This window comes from Zootermopsis nevadensis, unplaced genomic scaffold (genome assembly GCF_977971745.1).
Source record: "Zootermopsis nevadensis isolate Lab colony 2312 unplaced genomic scaffold, Znev_1.0 Znev_ptg000011l, whole genome shotgun sequence".
Lineage (NCBI taxonomy): Eukaryota > Metazoa > Arthropoda > Insecta > Blattodea > Termopsidae > Zootermopsis > Zootermopsis nevadensis.
Window position 1 is genome coordinate 13,193,088 of NW_028259143.1, and position 18,636 is coordinate 13,211,723.

An 18,636-nucleotide genomic window follows, 5' to 3' on the forward strand; every position below is an offset into this window, starting at 1 on the left:
CTGCCATTTTAGGATCTTCATACATCATTCGAAAGACGCTGTCGTAAAATATGTAGTCGTCCCTCACATTAAAACTATATAATACATGTGACACTTGCTAAAAACAATATGGATCCCGGAAATAGCTGCTGCCCTATGTACCTTAGGGACAAGGTCTGTCTCGGGTACATGGAAGTATATACCCCATAAAGTGGTGAATAGATGGGATGATAATAATAATAATAATAATAATAATAATAAGGGGCACAAATCGGATCAGCAGCCTCCTCGTGGCGTGCCCTGGACAGTCTTTGTACTGACAGATGCTGCCGTCTGTGTGTCGGGCCAACTACCCGGCACGCAGTCTAAACTGGTTCCCAAAAAGAATCATAGTAAAGCCACTTCCAGCCGGCCTGTTTCGGATGTGGGCCCTAGAGGCGCTGGGAGTAGCACAAACCGTGGGGCCGTTCGCATGGTGTGGACGGACGATCTACGGCGTAGCCTTCTTGCGTGTCACGCCACCAGTGATCCTTCACGGAGAGGATACATGTCACGGATGCATTCCCTTTGGTGCGAGATGCATCCTGAGCACTCCAGTCTCTCGCAACAAAACCTGCGAGACTATGTGAACCATCTGCGAAGGAAAGGCTTTGACTTCAAGCCGCAAGATCCAGTTGCAGCTACGCCGCATAAAGCGGAAGAAATTAAAAATATCGCACCATGTCCCCCAGCTGCGACTGTTGATATCGACATTAAAACGCGGTTCTACCAATTGTTGAACTCCTGTGAATATCTGAAGGACAGGCAGCGAACAGTTCACCACAAGATATCGCTGCGGGCCAAACATCTGGCCGAAATGAACGAAATCTTAGATGAATTCCTAAAAGATGATTCCGATCTGCTTATTATCAATCGCGCCGTTTACGCTGCAGCCAGGTTATTAGTAACCCCAGCCCCGTTTAGGGTGGCAGAAAAAGCTGAGCAGCAAACAAAACGTCTGGACGCGAAGTTAAAGTTGGAAAGGCAACTGGTATCCAGAATTCACTGCGTGATTGAGTATGTAAACTCTGGTCGGAGATTTACCACCAAGCTGAGGCTTATCGCCCGCTCTCTCAAGGCCAAGTATCACACACTGAACAAGAATACGCTGCTGACCATCAAGCAGCACTCTCTGGACAAAATACGGGCACTAACCGCGGACAGGAAGAAGTTAGTGAAACGTTACAGGGCCGTAAAGGAGAACACCATCTTTCGTGTATGCCCTTCCCGTCTCTTCAGCAAGAACACTCCAGTCGTTCATACCCCACCAACAGCAACGCAGGTCGAGTCATTCTGGAAGAAACTCTACGAGACTAGATTTCCGTTGAACATAGATTCTCCGGCCATTGGCCTCTTTAGGCAGTTCTGCGATCGCCATTTAGAGGATGATGATGTGCCCCTAGTGATCACCGAACAAGATGTGAAACGTGCCTTTACTGGCAAAAAGAATTTTTCTGCTCCTGGAATAGATGCCATCAATAATTTTTGGTGGAAAACTTTCACGAGCACACACAAACATTTATCTCGTATCTTTACATCTTTTTTGTGTGGTACAGAGCCCATTCCACCTTGGTTAACAGAAGGGCGCACCGTTCTTATTCCGAAGAAAGGCGATTTGTCTAATCCGGAAAACTACCGACCTATTACCTGTCTTAATACTGTATACAAGGCGTTCACCTCCATCTTGAACGAACGCATACTGCACCATATTGACCCTATCTGGAAAGAGGTATATGAGCAGCGGGGTTCGAAACGTGGCATTGCAGGTTGCAAGGACAATCTGTTGATTGACAGATGCATCTGTCAAGATGCGGTCCATTATAAGCGCAACCTGTCAATGGCCTGGGTGGACTACAAAAAAGCTTTTGACACAACTTCTCATGAGCTAATTGTCATCTTGCTCAAAGTGCTGAAAGTCCAACCTGACATAGTGAAATGCATTGAAAATCTACTACCGCTCTGGAAAACGCGCTTCATTCTAACATCTGGGAAGCGTGTAGTGTCAACCGAGTTGGTATGCTACCATCGCGGAGTGTTTCAAGGTGACAGCTTGAGCCCTCTTCTTTTCTGCATCACGCTACTTCCTCTTTCCGTTGTGCTAAGACGTGAACGTGGCTACATGTGCGGTGCACCGTCCATCCGTAGCCACCAAGTCACACACCTTTTTTATATGGATGACTTAAAACTTTATGCTGCCAGCGACAGTGGCATTCAAAGTGCACTGAACACCGTGCAAGTATACACTCAGGATATCGGCATGGAATTTGGATTGGACAAGTGTGCAGTTCTGCATTTGAAAAGGGGAAGAAATAGGGATTTCGGCGAAGACGTGCAACTCGTGGACGGAAGCATCATACACCATCTTGATGCCGAAGAGTCCTATACATATCTTGGTGTGAGTGAGAGTCACGTCCAAGATGTCTCCAAGGTCAAAGAGGCTCTGTGCAGCAAGTATAGACACACCCTACGACAGATTTGGAGTTCCGAGCTCTCTGGTAGAAACAAAGTCACTGCTACCAACATGCTTGCTGTTCCGATCCTGCTCTATACTTTTGGAGCAATGAAGTGGACAGTTAACGAGTTGAAAAACCTGGACAGGGCCACCAGAAAAATGATGACCATGCACCGAAGTCTTCACCCTAAATCTTCTGTCCAACGCATATACCTCCCGCGTCATCTTGGAGGTAGAGGTCTCTTGGGTCTGGAGAATCTTCACAACAGGATAGTTCTGGGCACAGCTCATTCCATCATTAATAGCTCTGACCCCCTTTTGACATTCGTATGTTCGCATGAGTCTGCGGGTGTAGGGGCGTTTATATTTCAGGCGGCAAAGAGAGCAGCAAATGACCTCGGACTTGACTTTGATACCAGCTCAGTTGTACAGCGAAGACAGTTGCCCCTCTTGACACTGACGTCAGATCAATTCAAGGGCACTGTTAAGAAGGCTGAGCAAACTTTGTTGCTCAAACAACATGCAGATAAACCCATGCATGGGGCCTTCTTCAAAAATGTAGAAAAAATGGGCTTGTCAAAAGACCTGACGTTCGCCTTTCTACGGTCGGCTGGACTAAAGTCTGAAACCGAGGGTTTCATCTTCGCGTGCCAAGATGGTGTTGTAAACACACTTGTGTACCGCCGAATGGTGATGGGTAGTGGATACTGTCTGCAGGGCATGCCGAATGCAACCAGAGACGCTGATGCGTCTTCTGTCTGCATGTAGACACTGTGCCAGCTGTGCCTACATTCATCGACATAACGCTGCTTTTCGTGTACTCTGTTACCACCTGAGACACTTTTACGCATTGATAAGACTCCCGTTTTTCCGTACGCCCCTGGGGACACTGAGTTCGTTGTTGAAAACGATAAATGTAAAATTTATTGGAACTAATCGTTCCCGACTACCAGGCAGTTAACAGCCACTAAGCCTAACATCGTTCTCATCCATGTCTCCGAACGCACTATATATGCCCCGGCTGAAACAAACAGCTGTGAAGGAGACTGAACAACGAACCATGTATCAAGACCTTGTTTGAACTAAGACAGCTGTATCCCGGATTTACTGTCAAATTAATCGTCCTTATAATTGGAGTTGCTGGAGGAGTCAAGGCGTCACTGCTGCTAACATTAAGCTTTTTCCGGCATGCCAGCTTAACGCTGAAGCATTACTCAGCCGGATACAAAAGGCCGTGCTTCTTGGGTCGCTCCGACTACTGCGTGCACACTGCAGCCGCCCATCTCGTGGTTCGAGCCGTGGCTACGGTTTCACCTGATCTGCTAGCAGTCGAGTCATGACGGCCAAAAGCCCGAAGTGTTTGGCTGTTTGTGGACCAACCAAACAATTGATTCATAATAATAAGAACAACAAATAATGCAAAGGATTGGAAGTGTATGGACATGTAATGAAATAGAACAGGATAGATAGCCCAAAGTATTGGATATGTGGAACCCCACCATGTGACTGCGGAAGAATTTGCTGTGGACAAAAGCATATGATGGCAGCAGTGGCGTGCATCATGTCAGCCAACTGTTGCTAAATAAAACGTTGCCAAAGAGGGTGATGCGAATTTCCACTTCTTCGCCCCCTTGCAAATGCCGAGAGGATTAGCTTTCTCAGACTCGAAGAATCGGAAGCCCTGGCCGACGGCTTGGAGCTTCAGTTACAGCCACTGAACCAGTCGTCGCAGCCGGCATTTATCGACTCGCCGTCAAAGGGCCTACACAAACGGCTAACCGCCTCAATCTTCATGGGTTTCCACTCTTCGCCGACCACATTACAGCACTGACAGTTTCGACTCAAGGTAAGCTGATGGAGGGAACCCCTTATTTCAGCAACTTGGAAAGCTTGCTGACCAAAGTCACCCACGGGCTACCGGGGTGACTCTGTTCAGCTGACCAGCCGATGAAGACTCAACGTGTGGTGTCTATATATTCGGCTACCCTGACTTGGATTTCCCACGCTTTTTCTCAGTTACAAGGCAGGTGCCAAAGTACATTTTAAAAGGGGCATTGCCCGTCTCTCCCAGTCTTGGAGACCTTCAGCTAATGTGATTCCCCTTCCCCTAGCCAAGTTACAGAGGCCATCAGTAAAACGAGTCCAGTGCTTCTGGTTTCGGCTACTAGGCATCCGTCAAACCAAAGTTTCTTTGTAAAGGGCATGTTGTCTGGTGGGATAACATTGTTCCAGTAACAATGATCTCTAGTCTAATGTTGTCAAGGCCTTTCGCCAAGTTGAAAATTTTGCAGAATCTGCTTGTTTACGTTGAAAGTACGGGAGACGGTGTGTTAAACTGATATCAGATTGAAACGTTTTTTGAACACATTTATTGCCACCGTTTTCTTGCAAAAATATGTACATATACAAAAATACAAAAAGGACGTAACCCAAGCATTGAGCAGTGAACATATATCGATACTTAAAACTAATCGAATCAAACAACAAGTAAACAGATGAACATCGGCATCCGTGCGTTTCACTTGTATACCCTGTAAATCGATGTTGTACGTAGTCCCTAAATAATACGAGGATTTCTTGCAAACTGTCTTTCAGCTGTGCGCCATCAACAGCTCAAATGGCACGTTTTCCATGATTTCAGTTAATAGTCATTGCATTTAAATTAGCATCCGGTGCATCTTCGTTCTGGGCTGAGGCTTGTTGAACTGACAGTCGAACAGCGAGCTGAGTGATGTCACCCGAGATACGACGATTACGATAATTTGTTTCAAACTGCTGATCGTTGCATGTGAATGGTTTGTGCTGGTCGAACATTTACAATGACGATGGTTATCAGCAGTTGACAGACAACAGTCGGAACTAGTACGGGCCACTGGCTCCTGGTGGGCCGTAGTTGGAAGACACTCCTGCACTGCCAGTACCACCAACCCCAACACCACCGCTGATACCGCCAATTACACCGCCAGTACCGCCAACCCCAACACCACCGCCGATACCGCCAATTACACCGCCAGTACCGCCAACCCCAACACCACCGCCGGTAGCCCCTCCAGAGGTAATCTGAAAGAAACAAAGCGAAAGTTCTCTGAAACGGTCTGATCGTCTCTGCCGTGCGACGCATTTTCATACAGAACAATTAATATATGCGTGAGAGACTTTCTAAAATCTTCAGTAGCCTCCTCCTCAACGTGTTGAAGAACAGAACTGCATTTCCCAACGTGTCACCGTCAAGTGCGTTGACGCAGTTAAATAACTGGGAACTTTTTCGGTAAATCTTATACTCGCAGCTTCTATTTCTTTCTCTCGCATTTCTAAATTTTGTACTGAGTAAGTGCATGTGATGTCACCTCACCGGGATGCATGAAAGCAAAAATATTGTAATTTCTAGCAATTGTTAAGAGTACAGAAAATAAATTCCTGCTTAATCTTAGAAAAGAACACTTTGCTAGCGTGGTAACGGACGCATTTCGATTGTTCGCGGAAGGAGAAAGCCTTCTTAAGCTGCTAAACCCTTCTCACATATTAGAATCCAGGATACAATAATGTAGGCTAAGTATATATTTTCGCTGAAAATAACATTCAGAAAGCCTGTGAGAAGATAAGATCAAATTTTGTCCCCTAAATAAGAAACGGAATAAAGTGCGGGGTTTTAATGCCGTCTGGCCTTCCTTTGAGGCCAATTGCACATATCAGAACTCTGGTCCGTTCGTCATCTGAAAGCACAAGGACCCACAGGTCATTGTTTTCAATTCCCGCTTTTGTAGCAAAACAATAAAATAAATTATATTTTTTGTTTTTTCACACGTAACAAAAGTTTTGCTTCTACATACAGGATCTCCTTTTATCGCGTAACCAAATACCATGGGACGGACAAAACTGCTGTGAGTTCAGCGACAGACAGACATGCTGTAGAGTGTAACATCTTTCTGGGTAAACTTTGGCTTGAAAGGAAAATATCTGGCCGAATGACTCGGCAAACGACACGTCACTTTGTATTTGTGGTGCCGTTGAACGTTCAGGAGAGAACTCGTCATGTGCGTCTGTTCAGTGCGGAGGCTTTGCCAGACAGAACTGAGCTCGGGACAGCAGGGTGATGTGCAGAAGCTCACCTGTTTCTGCGTCTTGTACTTGATGAAGTAGACCTCGGGTTTGGAGGGTTGCGTCGGGGCAGGCTGCTGTATGTTCAGTTCCTCTGCTTCGTCGGGCTTCTTGACCAGAACGTAGATAAGGGTCTTCTGCTCGTCCTGACCAGGCAGCTGGATGTTGGCAGCGGTAGGTGTGGGAGGCGTGGGGGCCTTGATGAACACGATCTTGTAGTGCTTCTGCGCTGGTCGGAACTGGGGCAGAGGCCGATTTATGTGCTCCTCCGGTTCTGGGGGCGGCACATGTACGTAAATATGCTTCTGGACGAGGGAGCCGCCGCCAAATGAAGCTCCTGAGCTAATGCTACCGGTAAATCCACCGCCAGAGAGCGAAGATAGTCCGATGTCTCCGCCTGATCCACCGGCACCGAAAGAGCTTGTTCCGATTCCACCATCAAATCCGCCGCCGCCGCCGTTAAATCCAGCTCCTGAGCTGATTCCGACGCCGCCGCTAAATGCAGCTCCTGAGCTGATTCCGCCGCCGCCTCCAAATCCGCCGCCGCCGCCACCGCCGCCGCCGCCGCCGCCTAAGTAGCCGCCTCCAGGTGTTCCATAGGTGTTCGACGGCGCCGAGTATTGGTACCCAGCTTCCGGGCGGGCCCGCACCAGCACGGCTACAGCCGCGACGAGCTGTGGGGTCAGAAACAGGCGTCTGAGTCAGCTAAAGTGCTTGCTCAGGCTATGCAATTCGCTCATTGCAGAGTTTATGTAGTGTCGATTCAAATGGGTAGATGATCAAAATCGATAATACGTGAAGATTCGAGAAGAGGGGGCACCGGCCTCTTTCAGGGAGCTAATTCCTAATCCCGTAATTTTGTGCGAACGACATCTGAGAAGACAACCCAGAATTTCACTTTAAGTGCTAGTTTAAATAATTTCAATATATGTGATTCAATTACATCATGTTGAAAAATGAGTTTAATATGATTCGATATTGCATGTAACATGTCAGAAATTACAGTTATTAAAAAATTAACTATCAACATGTTATGTGATGAAATATAAACAAAAATCACACGTATGAGACCGGCGTAACGTGGTTAGCAGTTTGTTAATAATAATTGTGGATTTAAATGGCCTTGCTTTGTTGTTGAAATAAACTTCTCGTGTCGTCTTTTGTTTGGGTGAAAAAAAGGGAACAGTCTTCTTGTAGGGCCGCATTTTGACAAAAAGTAGAGCCTGCTACCAAAAAACCTCGATCAAACATTTTACTTTACTTGAAACGTGGCTAAATTTACATGGGACACACGATCAGCTAATACTGAGCCGAGGAAGCACCACGAATCGACGTCGTGAAATATGCAACCGCAGTCCCGATTGCTACGAAAATATGCGATCTGCTTCTGCAGTGCTTCGCAGTCGAGGAACGAACCTGGTGTCAAAAATGCATAAACTTCTGCATGGCGAGTGACCGGACCCTGGCGCAAATTCCCATTCTGCGAAGTTTGCGGTCGAAGTGAGTAGAACGAATATTTTCATTTGCATTGGAAAATTATTTCAGATTTGACATGTGTTACGTCTCGTGTATTTATAGAAAAACATTCATAGCCTTCTTGCCCTATTCGGTTTTTAGAACCGTCCAGTCAAACATTAGCCTAGTAGCTGAAATCACAATTAAAACTTCTGGAACCTTTAAGACGACAGCGGAGGAACGTTCAAGCAGGTGCTTGGCGTCTGCGTAGCTACTTCACGGGCCTCGATGTTTGTTTATTGCAGACTCGATCTATTTTTGCTTGCCTGTAAATACTTTCTTCTTCAATTTAATTAAATGTAAAATATTCTGAAAAACGCAAAGTTGACTGAAATTTGTGCCATGTACTGATGTACTGTGGGTAAAATGGACACCAGCCGAATGTTTTCATAGCACGTTTTATTGAAATCCGTTCAGTATTTTCGGTGGTGGAAATCATGGACTGGAACGACCCTTTAACAACGCGACCATTTAAGCATAATGCATTCTACACAATCGCGTTTTTGTTTGAATGACGCATTTAAAGGCAACTTCGCTCGTTTCCTTGTACGAACATTGCCTGTCCCTAAGATTCTCCAGTTTGTTAGGCTTTCGACTAAGTCCCTAGTCGTAGCGATACATTTGACTGTACTTGCAGCACGCTGCCTGTCGATAAGAACGTCACGGCTTGTGCAAATAACGTGTCTTAAACTAACATAGCCTAAGTTAACCTACAATAATCTTACTGGCGTGCAACGCCGCTACAGAACCAAGAGTCTGATCTTTGGTTTGATGAAACCAAAGGAAGTGGTAGTGGCCTGTTTTTAGGCATAAGTCGGTTGCGGGACGAGATTAGAACACGAGAAGTCTGGAATAAGAAGCAGGATTGCCAACCACTGGACTGTTCGTTATTGGTAACATCTCGCGTCGGGTCGCTTAAGTTCCCATCATACACAGTTTTCATACTTGCGACGTGTTGGTCTGATTCAGGCAACCTGCGTATTTCCTTGGCTGATGCTGCAAAGTTTAGATTCGGTTGCACTCGTTCTGTAAGATGTAACCCCGAATGGCCTCGTCTTGAGACACCGAAAGCGTAGCCAAACCGAAAACAGTTTAGAGGGCCCTGCTTTGCTACACGTGAAGTTTGTGAACGAACAAACATTTTGTATTTTGTAGCAATTTCAAAAAACCTTTTAAAAGTGACGTAACACTGGCCTGTAGAAGCAGGCGAACATCCCAAACATGCAATACAGATGGCGTTAAATAATGTCTCTTCTATGAATGAATTAGAACTACTCCCTCCAGACACTTCGGCCCATAAATCGCAGAGCAGCTGACGTCGAGTGCCACCTGGAGGCTGTGGCAAATGGTACGCGTGTGAAGACCAGAGCGGTCACTCGCACGGGCGGTATTTACAGTGGCCGCCCACGTGTGGTGATATGCAGATCTTTGTGACGTCGATACTTCATGTCATAATTTTTTAAATAATCAGCCGTTTTTGTGTTTTATGAAGTTCGATGTGAGCTTCCTGTGCCATGCGGTTGGCCTACTCACCAGCACCTCATCGTCCGAACACCATAGCCTCCCTCCCCACTACGCGCATTGAAGTCACCGCGATCCTGCTTCGTATTAAGAAGTCCTGGATTAAAACTCAGCCCGGGAACAAATGCCGTGCTGGGATATTCAAATAAATTTTCTTTAATTGTCCTGCCATTCAAAGAATATAATCCTAGCAAATCTAAGCGCCGTTAAATAAACCAACACAGGTATATGCAGTTTGTTATGATAACGCGTACAAGTTGCTTGCATTTCCGTCGCTTTTCGGACTGTACGTTCGAAACACGCGGCCTGCCAACCTGCTTCGTCTGCACTTACCACTAAAACTTTCATGTTGAGTGTGTGCGCAGCAGCTACGTCTGATCTTCTCTGTGGCGAACTGATGAGCTCTGTAGCCATCACGGCGACTTATAAACCCTGTCGGGTGGAGAGGAGGAAGGCCCCCTCCCCTCCTATGGAGATTACGGACAGTAAAAGTTGTGTCGCAGGTGAATCTTGCGTTGCTTTGTAAATACCAATAGACCACAGAGGAGAAAGAGACGTTCAGAATTGTTACTCGCGATGTGAGAGTTTTCAGTAGTGGTAAAACTGTGCACCACGCTACGAAAGCGTGTAGGGGCGTCAATGAAAATCTCCATGCATTTTAGACCTCGGTACTCATTCGGTAATGGACTGCAGAGATAAATATTCCTGCCTCCCTACTGGGAATCGAACCCGAGACTTCAAGCGAATAGTCAGTTATTTCGGTAGGTGAGTTGTGCCTACCAGCCAGCAAGAACTCACTGTGTCATGGAATAAAAAGTGCCAGTCATCATCTCATCGTTGCACCATCATCTGTCGCCGCTCCACGAGGTACGCGGTTCCCACCAAGCAACACATTATCATAGGGGCTTAATCTCCGACCCGGCCCTGGTCTGGTGTGTCAGAATAAAGACGATTGAGACCTGTAAGATTTCATAAGTCGACAGACGCCACATGCAGCAGAAACGTTTGCAACTTTACCAAAACTAACCTCGAGGAACTTCACATGACTACTAAAGCTGTCCGCGGTTTTCCACAGACCAGTTTAGGGAAATGGCAATTGAGAGAGTGTGGAAAGAAGCATTCCTGGTGGTAGCCCGGCATCTAACTGAGAAAAACCAGGGAAGCTTCAGTGAGGATAGCTCGTTTCTACGTCTACATACGAATCTCGTGTCTCTTGATACGAAGCAGAGTTCCAGCTTTTCCACTCTGACATGAACCAAAATTCTCATGACGGTTAAGACGTCGATCATGATGTTCTAGGTAATGACGTACGCATCGTTTCGATACAATGACAGAATTAAATTCCCTTGGCAATAATTTCCCGATACCGCTAATAGCTTGCCGAGTATCATCGAGTGTGTTCGGAGCTTCTGAGATTTAACTTGAAGGACGGGCCTGGAGGTTCGACTATCCTAACCTGCTCATGTGACGCGCGTCGTTCCAGCAGAGCACAAAATGTGCACAGTTGCCTGCACGCCTCTGCACTTCCTTGTGACGTTCAGAAGCCGTCGCCACTAACTGAGAATTACGACGCCATGCAAATTACAGAGTAAAAAGCTGTTTGTTTTTAATTTTGGCAGTTTGGTCCAGTGCCGTGGAATCTTAAAGCAAGCAAAAGAGTGAATTTAAAACATATTACTAATAAGACGCTAAGACACTAATTACCAGATGCTTGAGAATTGGAATGTCCAACCCCGTCACTTAAGCAGTTGTTTCTTAAGGCCCATCAGTGTGTTCACAACGCGCTGAGCCAGCCTGTGAATATGACTCTCTGGGTTATCTTAAACTGCACTCTAGTGAAATGAATTTATTTCTTTACTTATTGTGCTAATTTCGAGAATAAGTATTTCCATTGACAGGAAAATTGAAACAGTGCAAGTAAACTGTATTAAAAAAATAAATTGAGTTTTTGTGGCAGTGCTATAAATATGTTCTTTTTATTATTATTTAGTGTTCTGTCTGACGACAGGTCCATATGAACAGGATCCTTCCATCCTTTCCTCGGACTGGGATCTGTTCATATACGTTCTTGGCAGATGATCCAGAAGTGGTTTGCCATTGCCTTCTTCTGTGTGTGAATGGAGTAATTGTTGGGATGCCACGGAGGAAAACTCCGTGTTGCCTAGACCACGGCCTTGCCCAACACAAGTTATAAATTCGGGCATCGCCGGGAATCGAACCCGAGACCCCAAGATTACAAGGCCAGCGTTCTAACCGCTAGACCACCGTGGCAGGAAATATGTTCTACCGTTTAATATCTTTTTCCGTTATTTACCATCCTCGCACTGCACAGTGATCACTTCCTGTGTTGCTGGTTACCAAGCAACGAGACAGAGCTGGATATGGATTGTTTTGCAAATATGAAAACTAGTTACGGTTGTCTAACGATGAGATGAAGATAAACGGACAGAAAGAAGATTATAGAACACATTTGGAAAATATTTCTAGTCTTGTATTTAATTGCATAACTCCTTTCCAGCCCTCACTGTCGATTCTCTCAGACTTTTGGCTAGAATATTATTATCTCTGCGAAGAATGTCGCACGTGGACAGACAAAACCCTGTAGGTCTTGCTGTGTCGAGCACTAGAAGACCCTCTTTTTGAATTATATTGCACTGAATTAAGGCTCTGAGAGAAGGTGAGGCGAATTCTGTACACAACTCAATGTGGAATATACGCTTTCCTTTCACCTTACCGCATTTGGAAGTACTGAAAATTGCGAGTGGTGGGGAGGTGTGTGACGTCACCATAATTAATAGAACAGCCGTGACGTGGTGACAGGATCATCCTTGGTCCGGAGTGCAAAAAGAAAGACGAATTAATGAAGCCCAGGTTTCTTCAGATATTACGTTTCTATTGTAACATCGAGATGAGCTGTATACAGTTACCTGTGTCTGTGCGTACTTTCAAATAATTACGCAATGCAGTGATCTGTGCTTTTGCGTAGCTTTCATTAATTCAGATTCGGTTTACGGCATATTTACAAGATTAAACACAATACTTCGCGCCAACGCCAGGTTTGTGATTTGCAATATTGAAGAATAGTAACTACATCAGACGTCACCAGGTTCACTCCTTCAAGGTCACGTAAGAAACTTACCACGCGGCTCTATGTCGCCAGTAGAGCGTTGCTACGCTGTGAGATCTGAGTTGCCTTGTCGCCCTGTTCTTATTGCAATTTTGCCGTGATCATGAGGCATGAAATTTTGTTATCACTACTCGAAATCCATGAAGCATAGTCATCATTTAAATGCTCAGTTAGTAAAAAAATCTCCCCCTTTTCCCTCATGTAATGTTTCTTACTGTTTTCACAAGAGCTCGCCACTGGTCCCTGTCCTGATGCAGATGAAACCAATCCACAATATCATATTCTCTGTACCAAATATCTTTTAAATATTATCCCCCCTCTAAATAGGCCTGCTTCTATGACATCCCAGTAGTTACACTTTTAATATTCTATTCTTAACATTTTCACTGATTAGGCCATCTGGCTTATTCGAATTGATAAGTAACTTGTATAGCTTTGAATCCTTTGGGCCAGAAGTTCAGGGTTAGATTAAACCATGTTAGGTCACGTTAGTTTATGTTAAGTTAGGGTAAGTCACGTCCATTCAGGTTATTTCAGTTTTTCACAATTGAAAAAATATACAAAAATAGGAATTTTAATTTGTATGACTAGCTTGTCAATATTTGTTTCTTTTTTGGAATTATGAGGCCAGATTCTGCATTTCTTAAGCGGCTTATGTATTTATTTGTTTAGGTGTATAAGAACTGAGAAAGCCTTTACACATAAATTGGCAGGAAGGAATGGAATTCGATAATTCGGGATAATCCTTTCGTACATACTGCCAAAAAATTCGCCAGAGAATTTTCTCGAATTGAAGTTTTAGTGCACTATCCGTAGAGATTTCAGTCAATCGATTTTCTTCTGCTGTTGTCAGTATCGCTAATTTGTCAATATCTGCATTAAATTAATCTTTAATCCAATTTTTACTTTCAAATCGAGGTGGAAATTACTCGCAAATCTGCATCGCATATCTAGCAGATGCTAGGTGAAATATTCAATCAAAGACTTCGTTTGATAATTCTTCATCAGCAGATTCCAGGAAGGTCTTCAGGTTGAAAACAGCATTAAGCGACGAACCCAAAATTCTAGTTTTTTGATCATTGCTTCGATCTTATTTGCGACATTAAAAATTGTGCTTCATCTATGATCACGGACACTTCGTACGAAGCTTTCACAGCATTTTCATTACAAGAACCCGTTGGGATCTTCTTAATTAGTTTCCTGCTTTGTCGGAGCTCTTGATCTTTATTTTTTTAAAAATTCGTTAGATTTGGTAACATGTTCTTTACGCTTAATTTCCAAGTGTCTTCGTAATTTAGATGGTTTCATGGCCTCATCTGACAATAATTCGTAACCTAGCACGCATTGCCTCTGTTCATGTTCGGAACCTGAAAACGTAACACCCATCGATAAGTATTCAACCTCGTATTTGCAACACTTAGTCTTCTTTTGAATTAAATCATTTTGTTTTGAGCATTGTGCGCCTTTGTTGACGTCTTCAGTGTTTTTCCGCTTAAGCTTAAGCCAGCGATCCAGCGTCCTTTTTTGGATACCCACAAATATATTTACTCACAATATACTGTTATGGAATCGGGTTCAAGTAAAGCACTTAGACCTTTATTACACACACTACACTTAAAGACAGTTATTGTACGCTCTGTAGTGATCCCTTTGCACTGCAAACTGCTCAGCAGATTAACGCACAAAGGTTCCGGTAGCTCTTTCTCGTAAGATGATCTCATCTTGAAAAGGCGGGAGACGTCTCGAAGTGTCTGGAATTTTCGACGCCTCTCAGTCACTCTCCTCAAAAACACTTGGTGCTTGCGCATCTCCTACTAATGAAGCTAAGGGTACCAACTTAATTTTTAATTGCAGTTTCAAATTCTTACACTCTTACAGAGCGTTTTGAAATTTTCAATTTCAGATTTTGTTTTTATTACGTCTGCCGGAAAAATTATTTAATTTTCTAAACAATCGCGGACCCCCAGGAGTCCACGGACCACAGGTTAAGAACCGGTGGATCAGGTTATCTCATTTAATTCTAAAGGGTTCTGACGATGGTAGATTACACTTAAAAATTTTCACTGTCTGGACTTTTTCCGCCGTTCTTTGTTCAAAAGAAAAAAACCACGATGGAGACTAGCTCTATCTGGCGGATCCAGCTGAGTAGGTACCTCTCGCCTGAAGACGGAAACAGAGCCAGTTTCCGAAACGTCGTGGTTTCTTTTCTTTTAAACAAAGGACGATGGGAAAGTACAGATAGTGAACAATTTTAAGTGTAGAGAAGGTTAGTTCAATTTATGTTAAATTAAGTTAGGCGAAGTTTGTTTATTTGCGTTTAGGAAAGTTAGGTTAGGTGAGACAATGTTAGGTTATATTTTTATATTAGGTTTTGTTTGGAGAGTTTAGATTTGATGAGGTTCGGAGAAGTTAGGTTAGGTTACGTAAGGTTAAGCTAATCTAGGTTAGGTTAGGTTCGGTTGCGTACGTTAAACTTACGGTAGGTTCGTTTTATTTTAAGTTGTTATGTTAGGTATGGTTAGGTTGGGTTATTTTTATTTATGTTAGGTTTTGTTTGTCCAGGTTATTTTAGTTGAGGTAAGGTTAAGTTAGTCTGGGTCGATTAGGTTAGGACAGGCAATTTTATTTTAGTTTAGTTTAATTTCTTGTAGTTTGAATATTGGAATTGTGAATTGCAGTTTTGGAATTTTGAAAAATGTGACGGTTTTGGAAAGCATGATCAAATTTTTCGCTGTACAAGGCAGATACAGTACTTCTAAATGAGCGTTGTAAATTACGCATGCGAGTATCGTGCGTATTTCAGTACGGAACACACTCTCCGAGTTTGCCGTTTTGAAAAGAAATCGTGCGACAATTAGCCGCACTCCTTATACGCTCTTCATATTTGTTCTTTGAACCTATTTGACAAATTTAGACGGAGTATGAAATTTTGGTAGGCAGCTAAATTTATCACGTAAATTTCATATTGGTCTTCTGAGTTTAGCGCCGTGCGGGCTTGTATGTGAACAACAACTTTTCGTATTACTGAGGATAAAGACAGTATGCCCCTCCGAAACGTTGGTATTTACCTACAAGTCCACACGATGTATCCTGAGATCTCGTACGCCGTAAGTTGCAGCCTTCACCCTGCTGCACGGTGTAACAAATAAACAGCACGGGGGATCTTCAACTGTTGCATGGTGCGGTAAAATCGAACGTCGCGGTCAAGTGTGTTGGCACTACTGTTTCTTTATCGGAAGGTCCCAGGTTCAAATCTCGGCCTTCAGGTCGGCTATCCTTAGGTTTGTCATAGTTCTCCTGAATCTCTGCAGGAAGATGTCCAGATAGTGCCTTCAATCGAACCACGTACGCTCCTTCTGTATCTAGATCCAGTTTTACTGACAGGAAAGAGAGCGCAAAAGTGGAAGTGCCTTGTCAATGTCCAACATCAAAATGTCATAACGAACTGTTAGCTCTTATTGCATTGAAACTAGTTTTCTGTGGGATTTAAGCAGATAAATGAGATTTCAGGTTCTCTTGGCAGCGAGTATGGAGATGGCTGCCTTCTGGGTTGTTTCGGCATGTAGTCTGGAAGATTTATACCCGGTTACGAGATTAAAACCCAGAAGATGGTCCTCTCTAATAATGTATTTTATACCTCTACTCTGTTATTTACAACGTTAATAACAAGCTTTGTTAAGTGGACCAATATGATCGACCCAACAAATATTACAGGGAATTTAAGGTCCTGTTGTATAGATCAGTAGTATTCAACCTTGTTTTGTTCGCGTACCCCCAGATATAATTTCTCTTCAACTTTGTACCCCCAAAGTTGTTGGTGTTTAATTCAAGTTATACATAGTATATAATCTACATCTAAAATAAATTACATTACTGATTATTCAGTGTTTATCATAAAATAATTTTTTTTTAAATTTCACGTACCCCCTAAGATGTCTTCGCGTACCCCCGGGGGTATGCGTAACCCAGGTTGAATACCACTGGTATAGATAATATCAGTGCATGATTTTTAACTCATCGAAGCAGCTCTGTGTCCTAACGTTGATTTCTAATCACGCAGGAAATTTTCCCTGGCAATTGGAAAATACAGACGCACCACGGAACAAAATTTTGTGTTTGCGAAGAAATTTGAGGAAGCAAGAAGGTGAGTTTTGTGAGGACAAACTGAACGTCGTGTTGCCAAATCACTGGGTAACCGAGCTGGGCTCTGTCCGAGGTAACAAGCAGAAAAGTAGCGTAATAGTGCGGCTGGCGATTAAAATGAGTTCTTTGTCCCAAGGAAACGCGGAAGAGGGATACCACAGACTCGAGTTTGTAATGGCTGTGGCTTATTCACACTTTTGATCTACTGATCGACGTGGCTCGGTTAATCGAGCGTCTGCTTTCGCCTGACATCACGTTTGTCCAAGAACCTTTACAACGCGTGAACTTGTGTTTGATCCTGATACGGTACTTCGCGCACTTGGCTTAACCAATAAAATATTTCCCCGGTACAGTCTGCTTTTCTTTGTTTCAAAATTCCTAATTGCTACGGGAGCAGCGATCCCCACTCTACACGGACCAGAAACCAAACAGGAGGCCGAATACTCAACCTCACCTAACGTGATGCTTGGCGGTGGCCTAACTTTTTGATTCAGGCCCTGCATCTGGTCCCAGTTTCTACTCTTCGGTGGTCTAGGGCAGTGATATTCAACCTTTTTTGTTCGCGTACTCCCAGATATAATTTCTCTTCAACTTTGTACCCCCAAAGTTGTTGGTATATAATTCAAGTTATGCATAGTATATAATCTACATCTAAAATAAATTACATTACTGATTATTCAGTGTTTATCATACAATATTATATATATTTTTAAATTTCACGTACTCCCTAAGATGTCTTCGCGTACCCCCGGGGGTACGCGTACCCCAGGTTGAATACCACTGGTCTAGGGACCCGCGAAATAGCTGTTTCGAATTCTATTAGCACTTGGTGACGTGGGTTCACCTAGAAGATGGCTGTCTTCTGGGTTGTTGCGCCTTATAGTCCGGTAGAAGTATACCGACGTTTCAGAGGTACTTGCTGCCTCCATCATCAAGGCTACCAGACTACATGGCGCAACAACCCAGAAGACAGCCATCTTCAGACTCGCCGCCGTGAAACCTCAAATCCTACTTGGGTTCACCTACATTTAGAATGTGATAGCAATAGTCTGCTACACGTGATCAGTCAATCAGCTTGCTTGCCGAAATTGTTGTGTTCTGGGCGGCATATAGATACCTCCAAGACCATACTTCCAGAATCTTGACATTTTGTTGCCAAAATAAGTTAACAAATTACTTAATAAAAACATTCCAAGTTCCAATCGAAACAGGCTGTATACTTAGATGAAAGAAGAGGTGTGTTGATTAATGGTCCTAAATACACCCCTAATTCTTACACCAGATTCGATGATTGTATAACTAATTTATCTTTATCTCAAGGAAACTCGTGCGGGAGTCGAACTCGGATTGGGCTGACACAGTAGAGCGCATGAAAATGTTGAAGTAGCTGGAAATAGTTATTCTTCAGCAGCTGCTGATTCTGTCCATCTCAGTCTCTCCTGAACTGTGTGCAGGGAAATAATGTAATTGATATTGCGTACTCTCAGCCATCATGATGTTTAAATTACGCATTTCGCCAATTACATAAAGACTGTTTATTTTTCTTCACATGTGAATTTAATTTATTTTTTTACCTAGAGAATATAAGAATGAAGTAATTATGTGTAACTCCGTTTGTTAATTAATAGGTGCAATTTTTTCGTCCTCCATTTGACTGTTCCGTGTAACGGAAAGGAAATGCAGAACGAAGCAGTCAACCCCCGATACAGCGCCCATTCATCCACCGCCACTCTTGCACTTAGCCCGAGAAAGACTGGGAGCT

At 43.8% G+C, this 18,636-nt stretch overlaps 1 protein-coding gene across 1 annotated transcript; it reads right to left on the reverse strand.

Annotated features, from left to right (window-relative positions):
• Positions 1 to 4,820: 4,820 nt before the first annotated feature.
• LOC110836358 (uncharacterized) lies at positions 4,821 to 10,014 on the reverse strand. Its single transcript, XM_087347393.1, has 3 exons — positions 9,938 to 10,014; positions 6,580 to 7,242; positions 4,821 to 5,530 (listed from the first exon to the last, which is right to left on the reverse strand). The coding sequence occupies exons 1-3, from the start codon at positions 9,950 to 9,952 to the stop codon at positions 5,330 to 5,332; spliced, it is 879 nt and encodes a 292-aa protein (XP_087203519.1). The 5' UTR covers positions 9,953 to 10,014; the 3' UTR covers positions 4,821 to 5,329.
• Between the last annotated feature and the right edge of the window lie 8,622 nt (positions 10,015 to 18,636).